The 20456-nt window shown below is 36.7% G+C and overlaps 1 protein-coding gene across 3 annotated transcripts in view; it reads right to left on the bottom strand.

The window, feature by feature from the left end:
- The window catches only part of ZBBX (zinc finger B-box domain containing), a 160523-nt gene extending 140453 nt beyond the window's left edge, over positions 1 to 20070 (bottom strand). The window contains exons 1-6 of one of the 3 annotated variants that reach the window (XM_070073199.1): positions 19831 to 20070; positions 15552 to 15667; positions 12930 to 13043; positions 10385 to 10475; positions 2829 to 2877; positions 1466 to 1575 (exon numbers count right to left, since the gene is read on the bottom strand). In XM_070073199.1, coding sequence (XP_069929300.1) covers positions 1466 to 1575; positions 2829 to 2877; positions 10385 to 10475; positions 12930 to 13043; positions 15552 to 15619 — 432 coding nt within the window. In that variant the 5' untranslated portion in view covers positions 15620 to 15667; positions 19831 to 20070. Of the gene's footprint in view, positions 1 to 1465; positions 1576 to 2828; positions 2878 to 5042; positions 6866 to 10384; positions 10476 to 12929; positions 13044 to 15551; positions 15668 to 19830 lie in introns of those variants that run through there. The other 2 variants (XM_051818752.2, XM_017346893.3) reach the window with 2 other exon arrangements.
- Positions 20071 to 20456: the final 386 nt, after the last annotated feature.

Here is a 20456-nt window from a genome sequence, read left to right as displayed (position 1 = left end):
CAGAGGACACCCACAACTCAATGGACAGAGTTCAAAAGAAATTGGGAATCTAGCAATTCCAATTGCAGGTACATAGTCCAAAGAAATGGCAGCAGGATCTAAAGAGATGTCTGTACACTCATGTTCACAGAGCATTAACTCACACCAGCCAGCAACCCAAGTGTCCACCAAGAGATAAACAATATATGAGCTCTATCAATGAATTATTTGGTCTTAAAAAAGGAGGAAATTCTGAAGCTTGAGGAAATTATGCCAAGTAACATAAATCAGTGACAAAAGGGTCAGTACTGTATGACTGCATTTATATAAGGTACTTAGTCAAATCCATAGAGACAAAGGAAATGGTAGTCTCTAGGGGTTAGGGGGTCAGGAGAAATGGGGAGTCATTGGTTAATGGGTGCAGAATCATAGTTTTACCAGACAGAAACATGGATGATACTTAAGGCACTGAAGTATACACTTAAAAATTGCTAAGTTGCTAAACTTTAATTTATGTGTGTTTTGTAATAATTTTAAAGATACTCAAGAAATTGATCCCAAGGCAAAGTCAGAGTTGTTAGAAATCATTCTTTTCTGTTATAAATTTCATTTCAAAACTTGTAACAGAAGAAAAATGTACATCATTTGATAGAGAAAAAAAACCTCATGCATAAATGCCCATAGCAGCCTAACACATAATAGAAAAAAATTTAGAATGCTGAAAAAATCCAAATGGCATTCCATATGTGAATCAATATGCAAAAGTAGTAAATACATAGGCTAGAATATTACTCAATAATACAAATGCACACACTACAGTTAAATTCAATAACATGGTTCAATCTCCATATGGAGGAAAAGAAACCAAAATACACAAATTATGTCATTTCATCAATATAAAGTTCAAGAGAAGGCTCTGCTAAACCTAAGGTGATAAAAATTACAATAATTGTCTTTGTGTCTAGAAGAGGTACAATGGGAACTATCTGGGCTGCAGATAATAATCTACATACTGTATACATTTATCAAAAGGTATTTAATCGTACATTTAAGATCAGTCCATTTCACACTAAGTAAATTATACTTCAACAAATATAGGAGCCAATATAAATAATTCCTCAGTAGAGTATTACTGTAATAGGGTGTATAGAGAGATCTGGAGTTTAAGAAACTTTTTGTTTTAAATTTCGTTTTGGTTTTGGTTTTGGTTTTTGATGGGAGACACTGCAACATGTTTGTGTGCCAACATGCATGATCCAAAGGAGAAAGGACAAGATGTAAGGTGACCTCCTTGAACAAAAATGACAGAATGAGTCTCACTGAATTCACTGAGGAAGTATAGATGTTGGCCTCACTTGGCAGCATGCACATGTCACTCATGTAACAATAATGGAGGAAAAGCATCAGATTGCTAAAGCAGATTAAGATGGAGAGGTGTGCTAGCTCATTGAAAATTCTATGCCAATTACTTATTCTTGGTACATACTAGTAGAGCAGCTTTGTCCTCACACTGGCCGCAAACTTTCCCTTTTATCTTGGGCTTTTCACTTCTGGAAGAATTTGCCATTTTATAATTAAATGGTTTTTTCTCTGACTCTGGAAGAAAAATAAATGTCAGAACAACCCTTTAGAATATGATATTTAGTTTTCTGACTGAAAAAGCAATGAAAAGCATTTACATACCCAAATTCTCAAATATTATTTAAATATTTCTTGCCCTATAAAAATGAAATATAGCCAAGTCTAATCTATAAGTAGGATGCAGGGCCCATTGTAGTCCCCACCAGGTCCCATGAATATAGGCCACACCTCACTCATATCCATTCTACTTCAAACTCACTTGAACTGAACATACAGAACCATGAATGTTAAAGGCCATGCTCTTGATGGAATTCTTATGGCATTCTTTCCCATCTCTGAATCAAACTGAAATCAACCAAGAATAAACTCTAAACATTTATAACATTTTAACTATTTACACTGTGTTATATTTAATTTTGAAAATCTACTAAATTATTAAATGCATTTGTCTTCCAGAAAAACAATTAATTTAAAATTATTATAAATTTGGGCCGGCACCACGGCTCAATAGGCTAATCCTCTGCCTACAGCACCGCACACAGGATTCTGTCCCAGTTGCCCCTCTTCCAGGCCAGCTCTCTGCTGTGGCCAGGGAGTGCAGTGGAGGATGGCCCAAGTGCTTGGGCCCTACACCCCATGGGAGACCAGGAGAAGCACCCAGCTCCTGGCTACGATCAGCGCCGTGCGCCGGCCGCAGCACGTTGGCTGCAGCGGCCATTGGAGGGTGAACCAACGGCAAAAGGAAGACCTTTCTCTCTGTCTCTCTCTCTCACTGTCTACTCTGCCTGTCAAAAAAAAAAAAAAAAAAAAAAAGAAAGAAAGAAAGAAAAGAAAGAAAGAAAAAAATTATTATAAATTTGAATTTTTTGCTATTTTTTAAAAATTTAAAATATTAGATAATTTTTCAATATTTTTTAATTTCATACAGAATTTCAAATAACTTTACACTGATAAATTATCTTCCTGGTTAAAAGATTACATCAGTGAAGTTTAAGTATCAGTGCTATGGAAGTCCTAGCTTTTGAAAAAAAATGCAGTTACTATAATCATGTTCTAGGATGAAATTTCTTGACAGAAAATAAGACCATCCTCAAAAATATCAACCTGAATAAAATTTACTTTGAAAGTCAAATTATCATCATTTTGGAGTTTAGAATTGTTTATACTGTATGAACAACTATAGCACTTTAATAATAAATGTAATTCAAGTGAAAAAACAAAATTAATTGTATCTTTAGCATCTACTAATACAGTGACAAATTATTTACCTTGGATCTGCTCCTTCAGTAACTTTAATCTCACATTTCCGGCTGAAAGCTGTATTAATGAGATAGATACTATTTGTCATATAAATATTCTCTAATTCAAAGAAAGATTAAGTTTTAACAAAAACATTGGAAAGCTATACCATTATGATTTATGTTGAACAAGAATTTATTTTTAAATAACAATATAAAATTAGTAGATCATCAGTAAAGCAAATATAGACCTTTCAATTTATTAAAGAGAAAATTCATTAAAAAGAAAATCAATTTTGGAAATATATATAAACCATTTTTAAAAAAATATATATTTAAACAAAAACAGCCATATATTACATAAAATGATTCTAAGGAAAGCTAGTATCTAAATATTGCAAAGATTCAATAAATATTTTCTATTTCAGCTCTTTCTGAAATCCACAAAGCTTAATATTTGTGCATCCTGAATCTAAACTTAATTCTGACTGAGTCTGCTTATACACTGCACAAGCCAATTTGTCCAATTTAGAGAACCATAGGTTTAAGCATCATAAACTTAATCTTCAAATATAATATTTATGATCTCTGACTTTCCTACATTGTAGCCAGAAAAACTGAGTAAGTAAAATTTACTAGCAGGTATTTCAAATAAATAATAACTTAAAAATTCTGGGATCTTAACAGTCTAGGAAATAAAAAGGAGTTGCCAATTGCCTTGATCTTATTAGACTAACATTTAAAGTACACAAATGAACATGGTGAATGGTGTGCATTTATACAGACATTGTCAATTCATGCTTAGTTTTCAGTTTGCAATTTGCATGCTCAATTGCTCAATTTGTACATGAGAATACGAGAACAATGACTGTTTCTATATCCATGGCTGTACCAACTGCAGTCATCTTTGAAAATTTAGGCCTAATTATTCTCTGTGAGTCTAGTGGTTCTGCTTCAAAGGGACACTTATTGTTCATATTCTTTGCAGGAGCCATTCAGATGTTTTCTGCACCAAACACAGCAGAAAAGAAAATAGAATTGAAATAATCAACTTGGGTATGAATCATACTTTCAATTTTAAATTGGAAATGTTATACAAGTTACAGATAATTTAATCTCCTTTTTCATAACCAAATTACCCAATATGATTACCTTAATGATACATCTGAATTACAACATGATCGGTGTGGATTCAGGCTACCTGGACACAATGAATAGATATGCCAAGACAAAATAAACCCATTAGTAGGGAAATTTTGTAATTTTTTTACTATTATGAATAAAGTTTCTCTGTTCTATGAATATGGCCATATTCACGTCAAATGATGCAAAATGCACAAAAATGTTTCAGTGAACAAACTGCTCCCAGCTAAAGTACAAGTGCCTGTGAAGTCTGATTTCAATTTGTTTGAGAAAGGGCTGGGTGCAGAGTAGGAACAGAGCAAGGATGAACACATGCACACACATGTATACATATATACATACACATATCCAGATACATATACACATACATGGATGCATGTATATGTGTGTATATCAAAATAATCACAAATTTAATACTGAAGCTTATGCTTTATTAACTCACATCTGTACAAGCTGGCATTGAAGGGTGTTTCCAATGTCTAGAGCAGTTCATTGGAGGTACCACACAGACTATCACATGAGCCATGGGGTCAGGCTCTGCTGACACATCAGCCTCCTCAGCATTCACAAATGCTTCCAAACTCCTACCAATGCCTAAACCTGCCACACCAGGCCACCACTGCAGATATTCTCACCCCCAATCCAAATTATCTGCTGAACCTTTGCTATTTTCTACTGATTGCTCACCCACCTAGGCTCCCCTCCTCCTCCACAGGGCCCCTATGAAACATTATTTTAACTATCTTATGCTTTAAATCAGGAGTGGGGAACATCTGGCCTGCAGACCATTTAAGGTCCATGAAATCCTCTGGGCTGGCCCTGCCGAGGCAACCACCAGCAGACCGGGAAATTCAATAAGTCTACAGCAGGCTAATCTTTAAGTTGGTAATTTTGTATGGCCCACTAATGATGTTATAAATATTCAAATAGCCCTTGGTAGAAAAAAAAAAAAAAAAAGATCCCTTGACCCTGCTTTAAATCTTTTCCAAAAATGTTTCATCCAAAACTTCACATTCATGGACATCCACCTTTCCTTAAACACAACCTCCTCCAATGCGCTTTCCAAAGGATTGAGCTCCTTTTCCACTGCCTTTCACTTACCAGGACAGAAGAAAAAATATTTCTTTTTCCTGTATGCTTTTCAGTGCTGCTTCCAGAATACTGTTCCGCTATCATCAGTCAGCAAAGTCATCTCTTCTGGAGGTCTCCACCATCCATTTATTGCCTTGACCAACTCTTGTGGTCCTCCTCCACCTGAACTTCAGCAGTCTACTCAGCATTCCTCTGATAGCCTTGAAGATTTCAATGTCCATGTTCACCTGACATCCTGGGACTGAAGACTCTCCAACATGCTGGCTACTTGTGAACATTTCAATGCCTCTCAGCCCACCATTATGATCAAACCTTGTACCTAAGCAGCATTGTGACTGGACACACCTTCAAAATCCCAAATGCAGAATTTCTCTAACCTCAATCATCGTACCTCCTTCTTCCTAGACCTCCCATATCTACCCACTACTATGATGAAATAATACCAAAGAGCTCCCATAAAATCCGTCCTGAATATCCTCAGTGGGTCCTATGGCTTTTCAGCGGTCCATTTATTCATTTTCTCCTAAACCCCAACCATGATTCCCACAGTAGCTATTCCAAACTTTCACCATTCCCAAGAACTGAAATTCATCCTTCCATACCCCGAGCAGATAACAGTGACTTCAACTTTACCAGCAATGTCAAGGTCTTCCCATTACAATTTTCCACAGGTTCTAACACTTTCCATCTATCAAACACAACCTCTAAAATTTACTTTTTTACTCTCATCGGTTTCTCTCCCATCCATCTCACCTCAGGACAAAAAGAAAGTATGCTTCTTCCTGTGATGAACCATCTTTTAAAAAACCATATCCCTAGTAACCGGCACTTTTCCCACCTGAATCTGCAATCTGTCCTTTACCAGCATGTCTCTCCCTCAGCCCACAAATGCTCACATCTTCTCCCCAGTCCTAAAAAAAAACGTGTAATAAAGTTTTTCTTAGATCCTATTAAACCCTTGAAAGTCCACCCTTTTTTCTCCCCTCATGGTCTCCTAGCCTTCCTTTTCAACCACTTGAAATATATTTTCACATCTGATAAAGTCTCAATCATCAAACTCAGTTTTTAAAAAAATCCCATTCTCCATAAGAGGGATTTTAATGTGCAAACTGGTTTCACATATATTGTCTCACATATTGCTCAAAACTGTGTGAAGCTGTTAGTTGGTATTTATTGTGTAAGTTTATAAATGTGTTAATAGAGACTCAGAAAGGTTAAGCGACTTACCCAAGATCACCAAGCTGATGATGAAAAGAGTCAAAATGTTAATCTATTAGTCTCATACAGGGTTTGAGGACTTCAGCACTACTGATATTTTTGACCACAAAATTCTTTATGATGGTGGCTTTCCTGTGTGTTTCAGGATGTTTCTATTTTCTGTTTTTAATTTAAGAGATATAGAAAATGACATACATACAGAGGGCTTCCACCCACTGGTTCCCTCCGCCGTTATCTGCAAGGGCCAGGACTGGGCTGGAACCAAATCTAAGGGCTGGGAACATAATTCAGTTCTCCCACATGGGTGGCAGACACTCAGTCACTTGAATCATCACTGCTGCCTCCCAGGGTCTGCATTGTGGGGTCTGGAGTTGGAGTCAAATATTAAACCCAAGTGCTCCAGTGTGGGATGCAAGCAGCTTAAGTTAGGCTGACTGCCTGGACAAAGCACAAACTTCTCAGTGGTAACAACTGAAATCGTCATCAAGACATTGCCAAACGTCTCCTGGGAAGCAAAATTGTCCCATTGAGAAACACTGATCTAACTGATACTCAAAACTCTCTTCACTATGCAATGTACTTGACAATATTGACTTCTCCATATGTTCTTTTTTTTAAGATTTATTTATTTTATTTGAAAGTCACAGTTAAACCAGGGAGAAGAAGAGGCAGAGAGAGAGAGAGAGAGAGAGACAGAGACAGAGAGAGAGACAGAGAGAGAGAGAGAGACAGAGAGACAGAGAGAGAGAGAGGTCTTCTATCCGCTGGTTCACTCCCCAGATGGCTGCAATGGCCAGAGCTGTGCTGATCTGAAGCCAGGAGCCAGGAGCCAGGAGCTTCTTCCAATCTCCCACTTGGGTGCAGGGGCTCAAGGACTGGGTCCATCTTCTACTGCTTTCTCAGGCTATAGCAGAGAGCTGGATCGGAAGTGGAGCAGCCAGGTCTCGAACCAATGCCCATAAGGGATGCCGGCACTGAAGGAGGTGGCTTTTCCTGCTACGCCACAGCGCTGGCCCCTCCATATGTTCTAAAAATGCCCTCCTTTACTTGACCTTCTATAAAATTGTACTGCAGCAAATCTACTCCTGATATACTTTTTCTTTTTTTATATATATACAGAAGATCAATTTAGTATATACTAAGTAAAGATTTCAACAGTTTGCACCCACACAGAAACACAAATTATAAAGTACTGTTTGAGTACTAGTTATACCATTGATTCACATAGTACAACACATTAAGGACAGAGATCCTACATGGGGAGTAAGTGCACAGTGACTCCTGTTGTTGATTTAACAACTGACACTCTTATTTATGACGTCAGTAATCACCGGAGGCTCTTGTCATGAGCGGCCAAGGCTATGGAAGCCTCTTGAGTTCACCCTTCACATAAGAATGGGCCAGTTATCTAATAACAAGCCTAAAGGGCCTGCATTCAAGTCTCAGTTCTGATGCCAGACCTTCAGCATTTACTTGATGTTGAGTTACTTGATCTAAGGACCCTGAATAATAACAAGTGCTCTTAGGACTGACAGAAGCACTTCATGAGGAAAACATAAAAAGGGGAAAAAGGCTAAACCGTTGAGTGGTGTTAAATATTAATGCTCATTTTGCCCCCATATTCCATCCACCGGATTTCTTGAGCTTCCATTCTTCAGAAGTTTCTCCTCTTTACAAATTCTTAGGGAGCTCATTTACCCTCTCAGTTTCCCATCATGTGAGTATTCAAACAAAACTCTAAATGTACATCCCAAATAATTCTAATGCCTTTCCTTATGCTATCTCCTAGCCAGCCCAGCATGTAACAAAAAGTATGCTTGACTTCCTGTTCTCCTTTCTCACTATTTTTTGGTTCCTTACTTCCCTTTATATCTTCTGCCATCATTCTAATTCAGAATTCTTTCATCTGACCTCCAGATTATTTAAACTCTTCCTAATAGTCTTTCTGCCTCTATACCAGTGGCCTGCAAAGTAGCATGTCTGCCCAAAGGAGCTCATAAAAAGGAGAGTAAAAATAAAACATTTACTTATATTTCTGTTTATCACATTCTAATTTCCATATTTTGTTTTATAATGCAGATAATATATATTTTAGTAACAGTATATATAAATAAATTCTATATATGAATGTACTTTGGAGGAGACAGAAGTATTTATCTCAATTAGATATGTATAAAAACACTGCATGGTACCCTATACATATGTGAAATTTTTACATGTAAGTTAAGAATAAAAGAAAAAATTAAGTATACAAAAGCAAAACAAACAGTAGTACATATATAGGAAGTCTATACTCAAAATATATTCTTTTCTCGTGTGTCTCATGTTCAAAACAGTTTAGAGACCACTTGCTCCATACTTTAACAGCTCCAAATTCACTGGATGTTTGAACGAGATCACTCATCATGAATTACTATCTTTGCTTACTACTCTTTTGCTCAAAGACTGTCATGGAATTCCCTTAAACAAATGCAACACATCAACACTACCGAGGTTAATATTCACATCCTTCTATCCTCCTGCCCAATCTTTCTTTTGAGACCCATTTCCACAGCTCCACAACCCTCTATATTCTCAACCTCCCACTTATTTATAAGATTTGTAGGGATTTGGATTCCGATTTATTCACTGTTTTTCTTTTAAATATACCCAGTAGAATCTCAAATATTCATAGAACCAAACTATTATTTCTCAAGCAGATTGTGCATATGCTAAATGATTATGGCAAAAAAATTACATACTGAACTTTACCATAAATATTTATTTTTATGCACCTCATCTTTACTTTAAATTAGGAACTCCTTGAGAGCAGAGATAACTTATTTAGGGTCAGTCCTATGGCATAGTGGGTAAAGCTGCCACCTGCAGTGCTGGCACCCCACATGGGTTCAAGTCTGGCTGATCCACTTCTAATCCAGCTCTCTGATATGGCCTGAGAAAGCAGTAGAAGATGGCCCAAGTCTTTGGGCTCCTGCACCCATATGGAAAATCTAGAAGAAACTCCTGGCTCCTGGCTTTGGATTGGCCCAGCTCTGGCCATTGCAGCCATTTGGGAGTGAACCAGTGAATGGAAGACTCCTCTCTCTCTCTCTGCCTCTGCCTCTCTGTAACTTTGTCTTTCAAATAAATCTTAAAAAAAAAAAAAAACTCATTATAAGAGAAAGAAAGCATTTAATAAACTTATTAAGTTAATAATTACAAAGTTAATAACCATGAATAGTCAGCACTTTTAATATATTTATGATAATATCTGAAACACAGAACACTACATTGGCAAGATAATGAAAAATGAAAAGTAGATTATAAAACTTTTACCCTAAAAATTAACCTATCTGATTAAGGGAATGACACCACACAGTAAAATGCTTTTGCAATGCCAAAAAGTTTAGAAGTAATGAGTAAGACATTTGTGGATACCAATTGATTCAATGAAAATTTAATGATAGGTATATAAAAAATAAAAAGCCATGTAAGTTAAAATTTACAAAGTCATGGATCTTATACTATAGAATTCAGAAGCAAAATAGTTTCTTTTTTGCAAAAACTTTTACCTGGTTTTAATTTTAAATAAATATAAGGTTAATTTATATGTTTAATAAAAGGTAAGATAAAGTAAATATATAGCTGGGAAACTGAAAAAAAACCATTTTTCCAGAAATACACAGAAAGCAGATTCTCACACATGGAACAAACTATATATTCATGAGCATTATTCAAAATAATGTAAAACCAATAAACACGATATAATATATAAATGTAGAAATAAAGTATATCACTTGTCATATCAATAACATTAGCTTTCACTTTAATATAGAATTATATAGAACTATTTCACATACTTTAAACCAGAACTGAGCTGCACGGATAAAGGCCATTTGAAATTTGGAAAAAATGAGAATACAGAAATTCACCTCAAGGCAAATTTTTTAAAATGAACTTTAGATGAAAAACAAAAATATGAAAAATGAAGGCTGTGTATTTACCATAAAAATGAATCAAATATTGACTATTATGCAAAGTTATTAAGATAAGAATAGTGAATTCCTGAGTATGGAGGGAATCCAAGATCTGAAAACATAATTTATATCTTCTTGCTTAGCAAATTGCCCGAGAATCAAATCACATCTTGTTACCTTAATAGAATTTCCTTTATTTTGCAGCATCATGTGTGATTGATTACTCAATTTGCCCACTTTTCCAGACTTCCAGTGATATCCACTTGACCTTCAATATATATAAATAACACAAAATGTAATCACAAAAAACATTTCTCCTTTTAATGAAAACAAATATATTTTCCTTGTTTCAGGAAATGGAAATTCAGTTGCTAACATGCAACAAAACACCACAAAATGAAAATGAAATATCAATAATGCTCCAATATCCTCAGTAATTTGAAAATATAGCTCCACTATATTTGTGACTGTTGTTGAGAAATGAATAAAAGTAACATGTCCAAACACAGATGAAGAATTCCATCTATTTTTTGACATTTACAATGACTAAAGATAGCTTTATTGATTTATAGGAACCTTTACAGGTTGTCACGCAACTTTGAAAGCTGAGAATTCATAAAACATCAAGAGGAAAATGAAGCAAAGCAACATCCAAAAATACTCAGCAGATCTCCTAAGTGATGAATTTCTTCCTAAGACTTCAAATGAGCGGCCAAGTTGAAAGATGACCAAAATTGAAAATAAATAAATAAATAAACGGTGAGTTTTTGAATTTTACCGCTTTCAAAGCACTTCTATTTGAAGTCACCAGGACCCAGAATCCAATTCCCATTTCAAAATCAATGAGAAAACAACTTGCCCAATGTCACACCAATGATAAATAATACAGCCAGGATGAGAACACTGGACTTCTGCCCTCCTGACCAGTGAGTGGCAGGTTCTCATTCTGGCTATGACACTTACTGTCTGTCTGACCTTAGAGAACAGTGTAACTATGCTGAAAACTCGGTCAAACTTTAGGATGTTTAAAAAACTCCTAGAAAAGTTTCTGCCGCTAAGGAAAACTCAGGAAGCTGATTCCAGAAATTTGATTACCAGATGAATACCACCATCCACTGAGGAGTACAAATTAAGTAAAAATCAGTAAAGGGAAAAGAAATGGCCACTGGATCGTTAAGTGAAAAGCAGCAAAACACACAAAAACAACTTCCAGGGACAGTATTGTGGCATTTGGGGTTACACTTCCACCTGCAAAGCCAGAATTCAATATTGGCATAAGTTTGGGTCCCAGCTGCTCTACTTCTGACCCCACTCCCCGCCTGGGAAAGCAGTGGAAGGTGGCCCAAGTGCTTGGGCTCCTGCACCCATGTGGGAGACAATTTCATTTGTAAAAACAGGGCACACACACTCTTAAAGCATGCATACATTCATATACAGGGGTTTACATACACATGTTATATACACATATAAAGATAATACATTTACAGCAACAAATTTAATCAGTCAGTCTAGAGCTAAGAGATGATTTTTATAACTGTCAGTTCAAATTGACTTTTATCATATTTATTATCTTTATAATAAAGCAAGTCTCAGTAAATTTCATATAAGATATATGAGCATAATATTTGATTTATCATTAATAAAATTTCAAAAACTGGCATTTGCTAAAAACATTTCAAATACACTTGAGGTTTTTAGTGCTTCTAATATGCATACATGTATACTTTTCCCCCAAAAAAAATCTTTAATAAATATAAATGGTCCTAAATATAAACTTGTTTCCTTTTTAAAAAATCTTTGTTTAGTTGGGAGGCAGAAAGAAAGAGAAAAGGAGAGAGAAATTTCTGTACTGCAGGTTCACCACCCAAATATCTACAACAGCTAGCCCAGCTGAAGCTGGGAGCAAGGAACTCAATTCAGGTCTCCCATTGGTGGTAGGGACCCACCACCTGCTGCTTCCCAGAGTGTACATTAGCAGGAAACTGGGCTCCAGAGCAGATCTGGGACTGGAACCCAGGCTTTCCAATATGTGATGTGAGTGCAGGAAGAAGCATCATAACCGCTATGTTCACCACCATAAACCAGTTTTTATTTGCTGTGGATAACAATCCTCTAAGAGCAAAGGGCACAGCATGTCTTGTAGTCCTAAACTTCCAAAGCATAGATCGCTCAGAATCTTAATGTAAGAAGAGAAGTAAGAAAGAATAGGAGTAGGTGCTGTGGCATAGCAGGTAAAGCCGCCGCCTACAGTGCCAGCATCCCATGTGAGCACTGGTTCGAATCCCAGCTGCTCCACTTTCGATCCAGCTCTCTGCTACGGCTTGGGAAAGCAATGGAAGATGGCCCAAGTGCTTCAGCCCCTACACTCATGTGGGAGACCCAGAAGAAGCCCCTAGTTCCTGGCTTCGGATAGGCTCTGGCCGTTGTGGCCAATTGGGGAGTAAACCAGAGGATGGAAGATCTCTCTCTCTCTCTGCCTCTGCTTCTCTCTAACTCTGACTTTCAAATACATAAATAAATCTTTTAAAAAAAGGATAAGACCAAATAAATTCAGAAGGCAAAAAAGCAATTGTAATTTGAAAAAACAATATGCCTCATGAGAGTGGCATAGTCAGAAATTATCCATCCACTAAACACATTTATTGGAAGACAATAGTATACAAAGCAAGTTTTTCCTTTTAATCAGTTTATTCTTCTAAAATTCATTAAAAATTTCACCCACCCTATTTCCTCCTTTTCTTTGCTCCTTGCAGATCGGAATTTTTGTAGTTTCTTTTCCATCTCTTCATTTTCCATTTCTAACCGTACCTTCTCCATTCGCAATTCTTGAGCATTTCTGAAGATTTAAATATGGAATGTTCACTTGGATTAAACAAAAACAAAAAAAGAACCAGAGGCAAAGTAATTTCATATAGTCTTTCACTTTTAAATTAAAATATTAATAATAAATAAATGATCAAATATTTCAATGGTTTCCTTTGTACTTCTTGAAGTATGGTTCCTAAAGTTCATATTTGCCTTCTGTTAATATTCACCTAAAGCAAGGTATCTCTTCAGTCTTGGACTTTTGCTTACCTTATTATACTGATGAAGGTTTAAAATAATAATTCACTATATACATGGGCCACATCTTTACATATACACAAACATACATGGCACAAAATAGAAAAACAAAAGGAAAAAGTATTTTCTAATTTTCTCAACAGCTTCCCTCTAATTTGTTCAAGCAGTATGAAGAACAGCATTCAGAACATTTTTTTTTAGGAGCCAGCACTCTGGCGTAGTGGGTTAAGCCACCGCCTGCAGTGACAGTATCCCATATGGGCGCTAGTTCAAATCCTGGCTGCTCCACTTCCAATCCAGCTCTCTGCTATGGCTTGGGAAAGCAGTGGAAGATGGCCCACGTCCTTGGCCCCTGCGCCCACATGGGAGACCTGGAAGAAGCTCCTGGCTCCTGGCTTCAGATAGGCACAGCTCCGGACATTGTGGCCAATTAGTGAATGAATTAGCAGATGGAAGATTCTCTGTGTGTATGTGTGTGTGTGTGTGTGTGTGTAACTCTTTCAAATAAATAAATAAATCTTTTTAAAAACACTTTTTCTATACTGGCAAAATATACATCTTTTATGGAACTGATCATCGTGGGGCCCTCAAATCAATCTCTACCTTTATGGCACATATGTATAATGAGGAAGGAAAACAGAGCTTATTTGAAGCCAATTAGAAGACAGACCCTGTTAAGGTTCTGATGTAGGTCATTCTTGTGCAAGAGATTTTGATATTAAATCTGAAGTCCATCAACCTTTTGACACAAGTTACTCTCCATTTTCTAATTCTCGCTTATTAGCAGCGTTAGTTATTTGACACTTTCAAAGAGCAAAGACAATCTAATCCTTTAGATTTTATTATCTATCATGAGCTTAAATATTTATTGATCATTTTTACATTAATATTTTACTATAATCAAATAGCATAGGCACCCAGGCATGCTATGGATGAGAAACCAAGCTAAAGAATAATGGAGATAGAAAAGGAAACTAATTTATAGATGTGGCGATCTGTCACCAAAGAGTAAGGTGGGCCAAGGGTGTATCCCCATGTAGATACAACCCAAGGAAATATCCAGAAAGGGACAGAAAGCAAAGGCTGCCAGTGGGTTCAGCAAAGCTGGACAAAATACAGAGGGAGTCATTGTTTTCATTGTATCTACTGTACATGGAGAAATTCAGCTCTTACTGCAAATGAGCACTATGATGGTGACAAGATACGAGACACAACAGGGGAATAAACACGAGTAGAAAGGTGACTGCAATTTAGTGTGCTGGTCCTCTCAGCGAAGAAGCACAAGGGCTACCTGAACATGCAAAAAGGGCCCACCTTCTGGCACCAGGACAGGAAGACAGTTGCTACAGAAACGGAAGTCTGAGATCTAAAGATAAAAGAACTTAGCCAAAGGGAGCTCCTCTCTGCACTAAAAATAAATTTCCTAATGATGATAATGCCATATACTGGCATAAGATTTTCCAGTTCACACAACGCTTTTACACTCCATGTCTCAAAGGTGAATAGAACATTAGGAAGGCTCTAAAGACTTGGAGAAACCATGGGTGTGTTGATTTGAAGCAGGAGACTCGGAAAGTAATATTAAAAACTGACAGTCTGTCCCCCAACCTGTGCTGGCTGGCCTTTGGTGAGATTTTAGAGGAATAACCATAGGATTGTCAGTGCTCTAGATGATCTCAACGGGAAAGTTGTTTGAGTTCTGCAATAACAAGGAATTCCAGGATACCTTGAATTGCTTGGCTCCAGCAAAATGCATGTGCCAGTCAACCAGGCACAGAAAGCAGCCTTCTCAGGAAAGGTGTATTCTGCATAATGTCCTTTAACTCTGCAGCTGGCTAGGATATGTAGTGCTTTGTATTCCATGTTTAAGTTTCCCTCACCCTAGCCATCTCCCTAATTTCAATTTCTGTCTAAATTTCGGGGTGATTCTTTTTTATCTTTGAATAAGGGTCACAAGATATTTTTAACTTTCTTTTATATTGCTCTCATAGAATCTGAACCCACCATTTAATTCTTGTAGAATAAATACATTTATTTTCAATAAATACAATAAATACTTTTTTTCGATTTTGTAACTGTGATAGATTCATAAAAATTCAAACAGTTTCTTACAGAAACACACAGCTATGTGATTAAATGGAGATAGAATTCACAGTATTTGAGTTTAACTCTGAACAATGTCAGAAGAACAGTTTAAATTACAATATATATAAACTTTTGTAACCACTTCTATTTAAGAAATATATATGTAACATATATATATATATATATGTATACTCACTTGTATTTCAGTTTTATAGAATTTCCAGGTTTTCCCCATGGAAGAACTACAAAATCTTTGGTATTCATAATTTTTGTTTTAATATTGTCCAAAAATTATTCTGATTTGTGAAAACCCTGAAAAAATGACAAAGACAAAAGCATTATGCCAGAGATAAAGCAGTATGTTACAAATGCAAAATCACACATAATTCAGAAAGTTTTAAAACCAGACATCTTTATGAGGGAAAAGTTGAGTGAAGTCCTAAACAAATCTATCATGTATTATGCTATATATGTTATGTAAATAATTTATACTAAAACAATTTAAGTGTAACATATTTGATGGAACTGAAATTTCACGAAAATTTACATATGCATTTCAAAAAAAGCTATACACAGATTACAAAACTTTTTGCACCAAAATAGAATTATCCTTTAATTCAATTTTCCATGAATTTTTAAAGTCTTCTGCATAACAAAAGAATGGAGAAAAATTCAAATCAAAGTGAAAATGTATTTATTAAGACAAACTAAAGCATGTATTTTGGCTCTTTATGATTAAGATTAGAAAAGTATATATTGTCATGTACCAAAAACATTTTGCTCAACAATAGACCATATATCATTCTGTGGTCCATAACATCGTCTAGTGAAATTGTAGCTGTTTTCATTTGTATAAGACTATAAGTACACTCTATGATGTTCACAAAAATGACCAAATCGCCTAAAAACACATTTCTCAGAATGCATTCATCGTTAAGCAATGTATCAGTTTTTGACAGGGATATATAAATGGATAGGGGGGCGGCGTTGTGGTGCAGCTGGCTAACACCCTGGCCTGAAGTGCCGGCATCCCATATGGCCACCAGTTCTAGTCCAGGCTGCTCCTCTTCCAATCCAGCTCTCTGCTATGGCCTGGGATAGCAGTGGAAGATGGCCCAAGTCCTTGGGCTCCTGCACCTGTGTGGGAGACCTGGAAGAGGCTCGTGGCTCCTGGCTTCAGATCGGCACAGCTCCGGTTGTTGCGGCCATCTGAGGAGTGAACCAGCAGATGGAAGATTTCTCTATCTCTACCTCTCTATATAACTCTATCTTTCAAATAAATAAAATAAATCTTAAAAAAAAAGATATAGATTGACCCATAAAAAAAGTCCAAGAATATATACTGTGATATGAAAAGAATCTTTGAGATTTAATTTCAAATTCAAAAAACTATAGAGCAATGTAAAATGAGAATTAAGGTATGTAATAATTTACCTTAAGGCATTTTAATAGTCTCATTTATCACAGAAAACTTTCAATGATGCTCTTTGCCACGGACCAGAATTAGCATATTTTAGAAAGAATTCTTCAGTAAGAAATGAAACAAAAAGGATTCTTTGCTTAACTCTGAGTTAACCAGAAAATTAAATTATTCAGAACAGCCTATTTCCTGGGTATCCCAATTATTTATGGTTCTCTAATCATCTACTTTGTAATGCTGAGTTACTGAATCCATATGCATAACTATTAGATTTTTCTATGAATAAAATTTCCAATTCCTAAACCTGTTAAAGAAATATGAACCAGTATCATAGTAGCCATAGTCTTAAATGCCCAAACCATTTGGTCCTGGCAGTTCATATGTGTTTTCCCATGTGCTCATAACCCCAATAAATATTTATTAAGCTCTGTTACATGCAAGGCACTGTTCAGAGGCATCAAGGAGTCAAGACCCAAAGAGATTTGTTTTCTGAGCTCAAATAGCTTAGAGTCAAACAGGGTCTATAAGAACTATACATATAAACTGATAAACAATATAGAAATTATAAGACCATAAAATTTATAGATAGAATACAGGAAGTGAAAAAAGGAGAGAATTCAAGCTGGCTAGCATTTAAGTGAGGCTTTGAAGGAAAGCAGGGCCTTACAGGTGACGATATGGATTGAAAGAAAACTCTATACCATGGGAAAGAACAGTTCTTGAACAGGGGCCTAGTGACTGGTTCAATTTGATTGATGTGCAAAGTGTATAGAGCATAAAAGTAAGCATAAGTTTAAATACAGACACTAAGATCCAGTAAGTGGCTTTAAATGCCAAGTTCAAGTATTTTGGATTTATTCTGTAGCTAATGGAAAGATAAGTCTTGGAAGATAGGCCTTAGCTTTGCTGCAAGATTTAAAGAAGGGTAGTACTAAAACTGAAGTAACCAAATGGAAGGTGATTACAATGTCAGTGTCTACACAACGAAATGAGTAGTTTTTCAATGTTGTTCCTTTGGCTACTAGCTCATAATTTCAATGATACAACAACTGATCAATACATTTTTTAAATGTTTTGTTAAAAATAACCTGTCCAGTCCATCCCACACCTCAAAAGCACAGATTCATTTTTTGCATCATCTTTTAAAAATGTTTCAGACTTCAGGTATTCCGGAAATCTACACTAATTACTCATTCCTGCTGATTTTTTAAAAAATATTTTAATTATTTATTTATTTATTTAAAGTCAGAGTTACTGAGAAAGAGAGAGAGAGAGAAAGAGAATCTCATCTGATGGTTCACTACCCAAATCGCTCTAACAACCAGGGCTGGGACAGGCCAAAGCCAAAAGACAGCAGCCGCCTCCAGGTCTCCCACATGGGTGCAAGGACTCAAAGACTTGAGCCATCATCTATTGCTTTTCCAGGCCCCCAGCAGGGAGCTGGATCCAAAGTGGAGCAGCCACGGGGCCAGCGCCATGGCGCACTAGGTTAATCTTCCACCTGCGGCAGCGGCATCCCATATGGGCACCGGTTCTAGTCCCGGTTGCTCCTCTTCCAGTCCAGCTCTCTTCTGTGGCCTGGGATAGCAGTAGAAGATGGTCCAAGTGCTTGGGCCCCTGCACCTGCATGGGAGACCAGGAAGAAGCACCTGGCTCCTGGCTTCGAATTGGCACAGCTCCTGCAATTTGGTGAGTGAACCAACAGAAGGAAGACCTTTCTCTCTGTCTCTGTCTCTGTCTCTGTCTCTGTCTCTCTCTCTCTCTCACTGTCTGTAACTTGGCCTGTCAAATAAATAAATAAAATCTTAAAAAAAAAAAAAAGTCAAGCAGCCAGGACATGAACCAGCACTTATATGGGATGCCAGCATCACAGGTAGCAGCCACAACAGTGGCCCCATGGTCATTTAAGCCTAAAAATGGTTATGCAGTAGGAACAACTACTTTGTTCACTCAAACACAGCTCCAAAGTATTTGCACTACCTCCAAAATTCAAATATAACTGGGAGAGCTAGGCTCTCACCATGTTGAATGAAATTCTAAAGGAATTTATTCTCTAAATATAATTGCAAAATGGAATTACACAAAATAATTTTGTATTTTAAGCAATATATTGGTTATATCATGGAACTAAATACATTTATGTCTTCAATCCACTTTATTTAGCTGTTACTTTGCAACTTTATTACAGGTAATAAAGTCACAGTGGCAAATAAGACATGGGATCTTCTCTCAGGGAACTCCAAGTCAAAAGGAAACTCACATGAGCAATTACAATATTGTAAGACATTCTGACACAAAGATCCTGTCTCTTACAGCTATAACTAATGTAAATGAGCACTAACAATACTACAGTAATGAGAAACTAAAACTTGGTTGGCTATTGCGCTGGGGGAACTGGTGGCACTTTCAAATGAAATTCTCTTCTATCTCTTTAAAATTTCCAGGAGTAATCCTGCTCATGGATCCTATATTGCTTTCTGATCATAATCAGGAAATCCAACAGCTGGATTCTTAACTTCTTTTGCTAACATCTTCATAAGAAATTCCAAGAGATTGTCATCATTAAGCTGATAGAAGAATTCCTAAAACTAATGTCTAATTAAAATAAGCTAAACTGTCTTAATTTCATTTACACATTAAGATACACTTCAATTTTATGTGTATGTGTATAGGCAAAAAGCTAAATTGATACACAATGACTGATTTTACCTATATAAAGCATGAATGAAAAGTCTGTAAGTCTCATTAGAATGAAATGCTTCAGATTTATAGCTTTGCTGATAATGTGATTTAACCAATAAACGGTCTTATTCAGAGGGCATTTCACTTCACTGAATGCAATTAGTAAGGCTTCTTCTCAATTAAATGTTTTATCAAGTCACATACATAAGCCAATTTTCTTGTATGAAGCAGAAAAGGAAGATTATAATTGTGATTCATGCTGTTCTGCCTGCTTCCTTAGGTAAAGCCAACAGAGAATTAGTCATCTTTCTTGGGACAGCAAGGATAGAACAATGTCAGCAGCAAAAACCATAAACCACAAAACTTCAGTTACCTTTGAAATCAAGGGGACACAGATACACTCCCTAGTATGGAAAATTCGTAGTTCCTTCAGTCGCATGTTTGTCTGTTGCTGTGGATTCGTTCCAAGAGAAGAAGCATGGTGGGGGCAAGAGGCACCGAGTCACCACACAAATGCCGGAGTCGGGTTAAAGCAGGCCAGAGGTGAGCAGCCTGCAGACTCGTTTATTTCAGTTGGTACAGCAGCTTAAATAGTCAAGGCAGTCAATCTGGTCAAGGGGCAGTCTATGCCCTAACCAATCCTGTTGCCAGGCAGGCTCTATTGTCATCTGGTTTCCGAAGCCATCCAATCACAGCCTGTTGCCAGTCAGGCTCCATTGTCATGTGGTTTCCGAAGCTATCCTATCACAGCCTGTTGCCAGGCAGTTTCCGTTGCCAGCAGCCATCTTGGCATGGCCTTCCCATTCCACCACATTTGCTGTCTGCTTCTTTTGTTTTTTTGTTTTTTGAGTGTTTTTTTTTTTTTTTCAAATAATTTCACTGCCAAAAGTTCAGTAATAATTTGGGAAAGTTTCTAGTAGACTGTATCATTTTTCTAGCCTAACCCTACTTCCCCCCACCTGCAGTCAATATGATCCAATTATCTACCATGGTTTGATC

Source organism: Oryctolagus cuniculus, chromosome 4 (genome assembly GCF_964237555.1).
Source record: "Oryctolagus cuniculus chromosome 4, mOryCun1.1, whole genome shotgun sequence".
NCBI classification, from domain to species: Eukaryota; Metazoa; Chordata; class Mammalia; order Lagomorpha; family Leporidae; genus Oryctolagus; species Oryctolagus cuniculus.
This window is presented reverse-complemented; position numbering and strand designations above follow the sequence as displayed.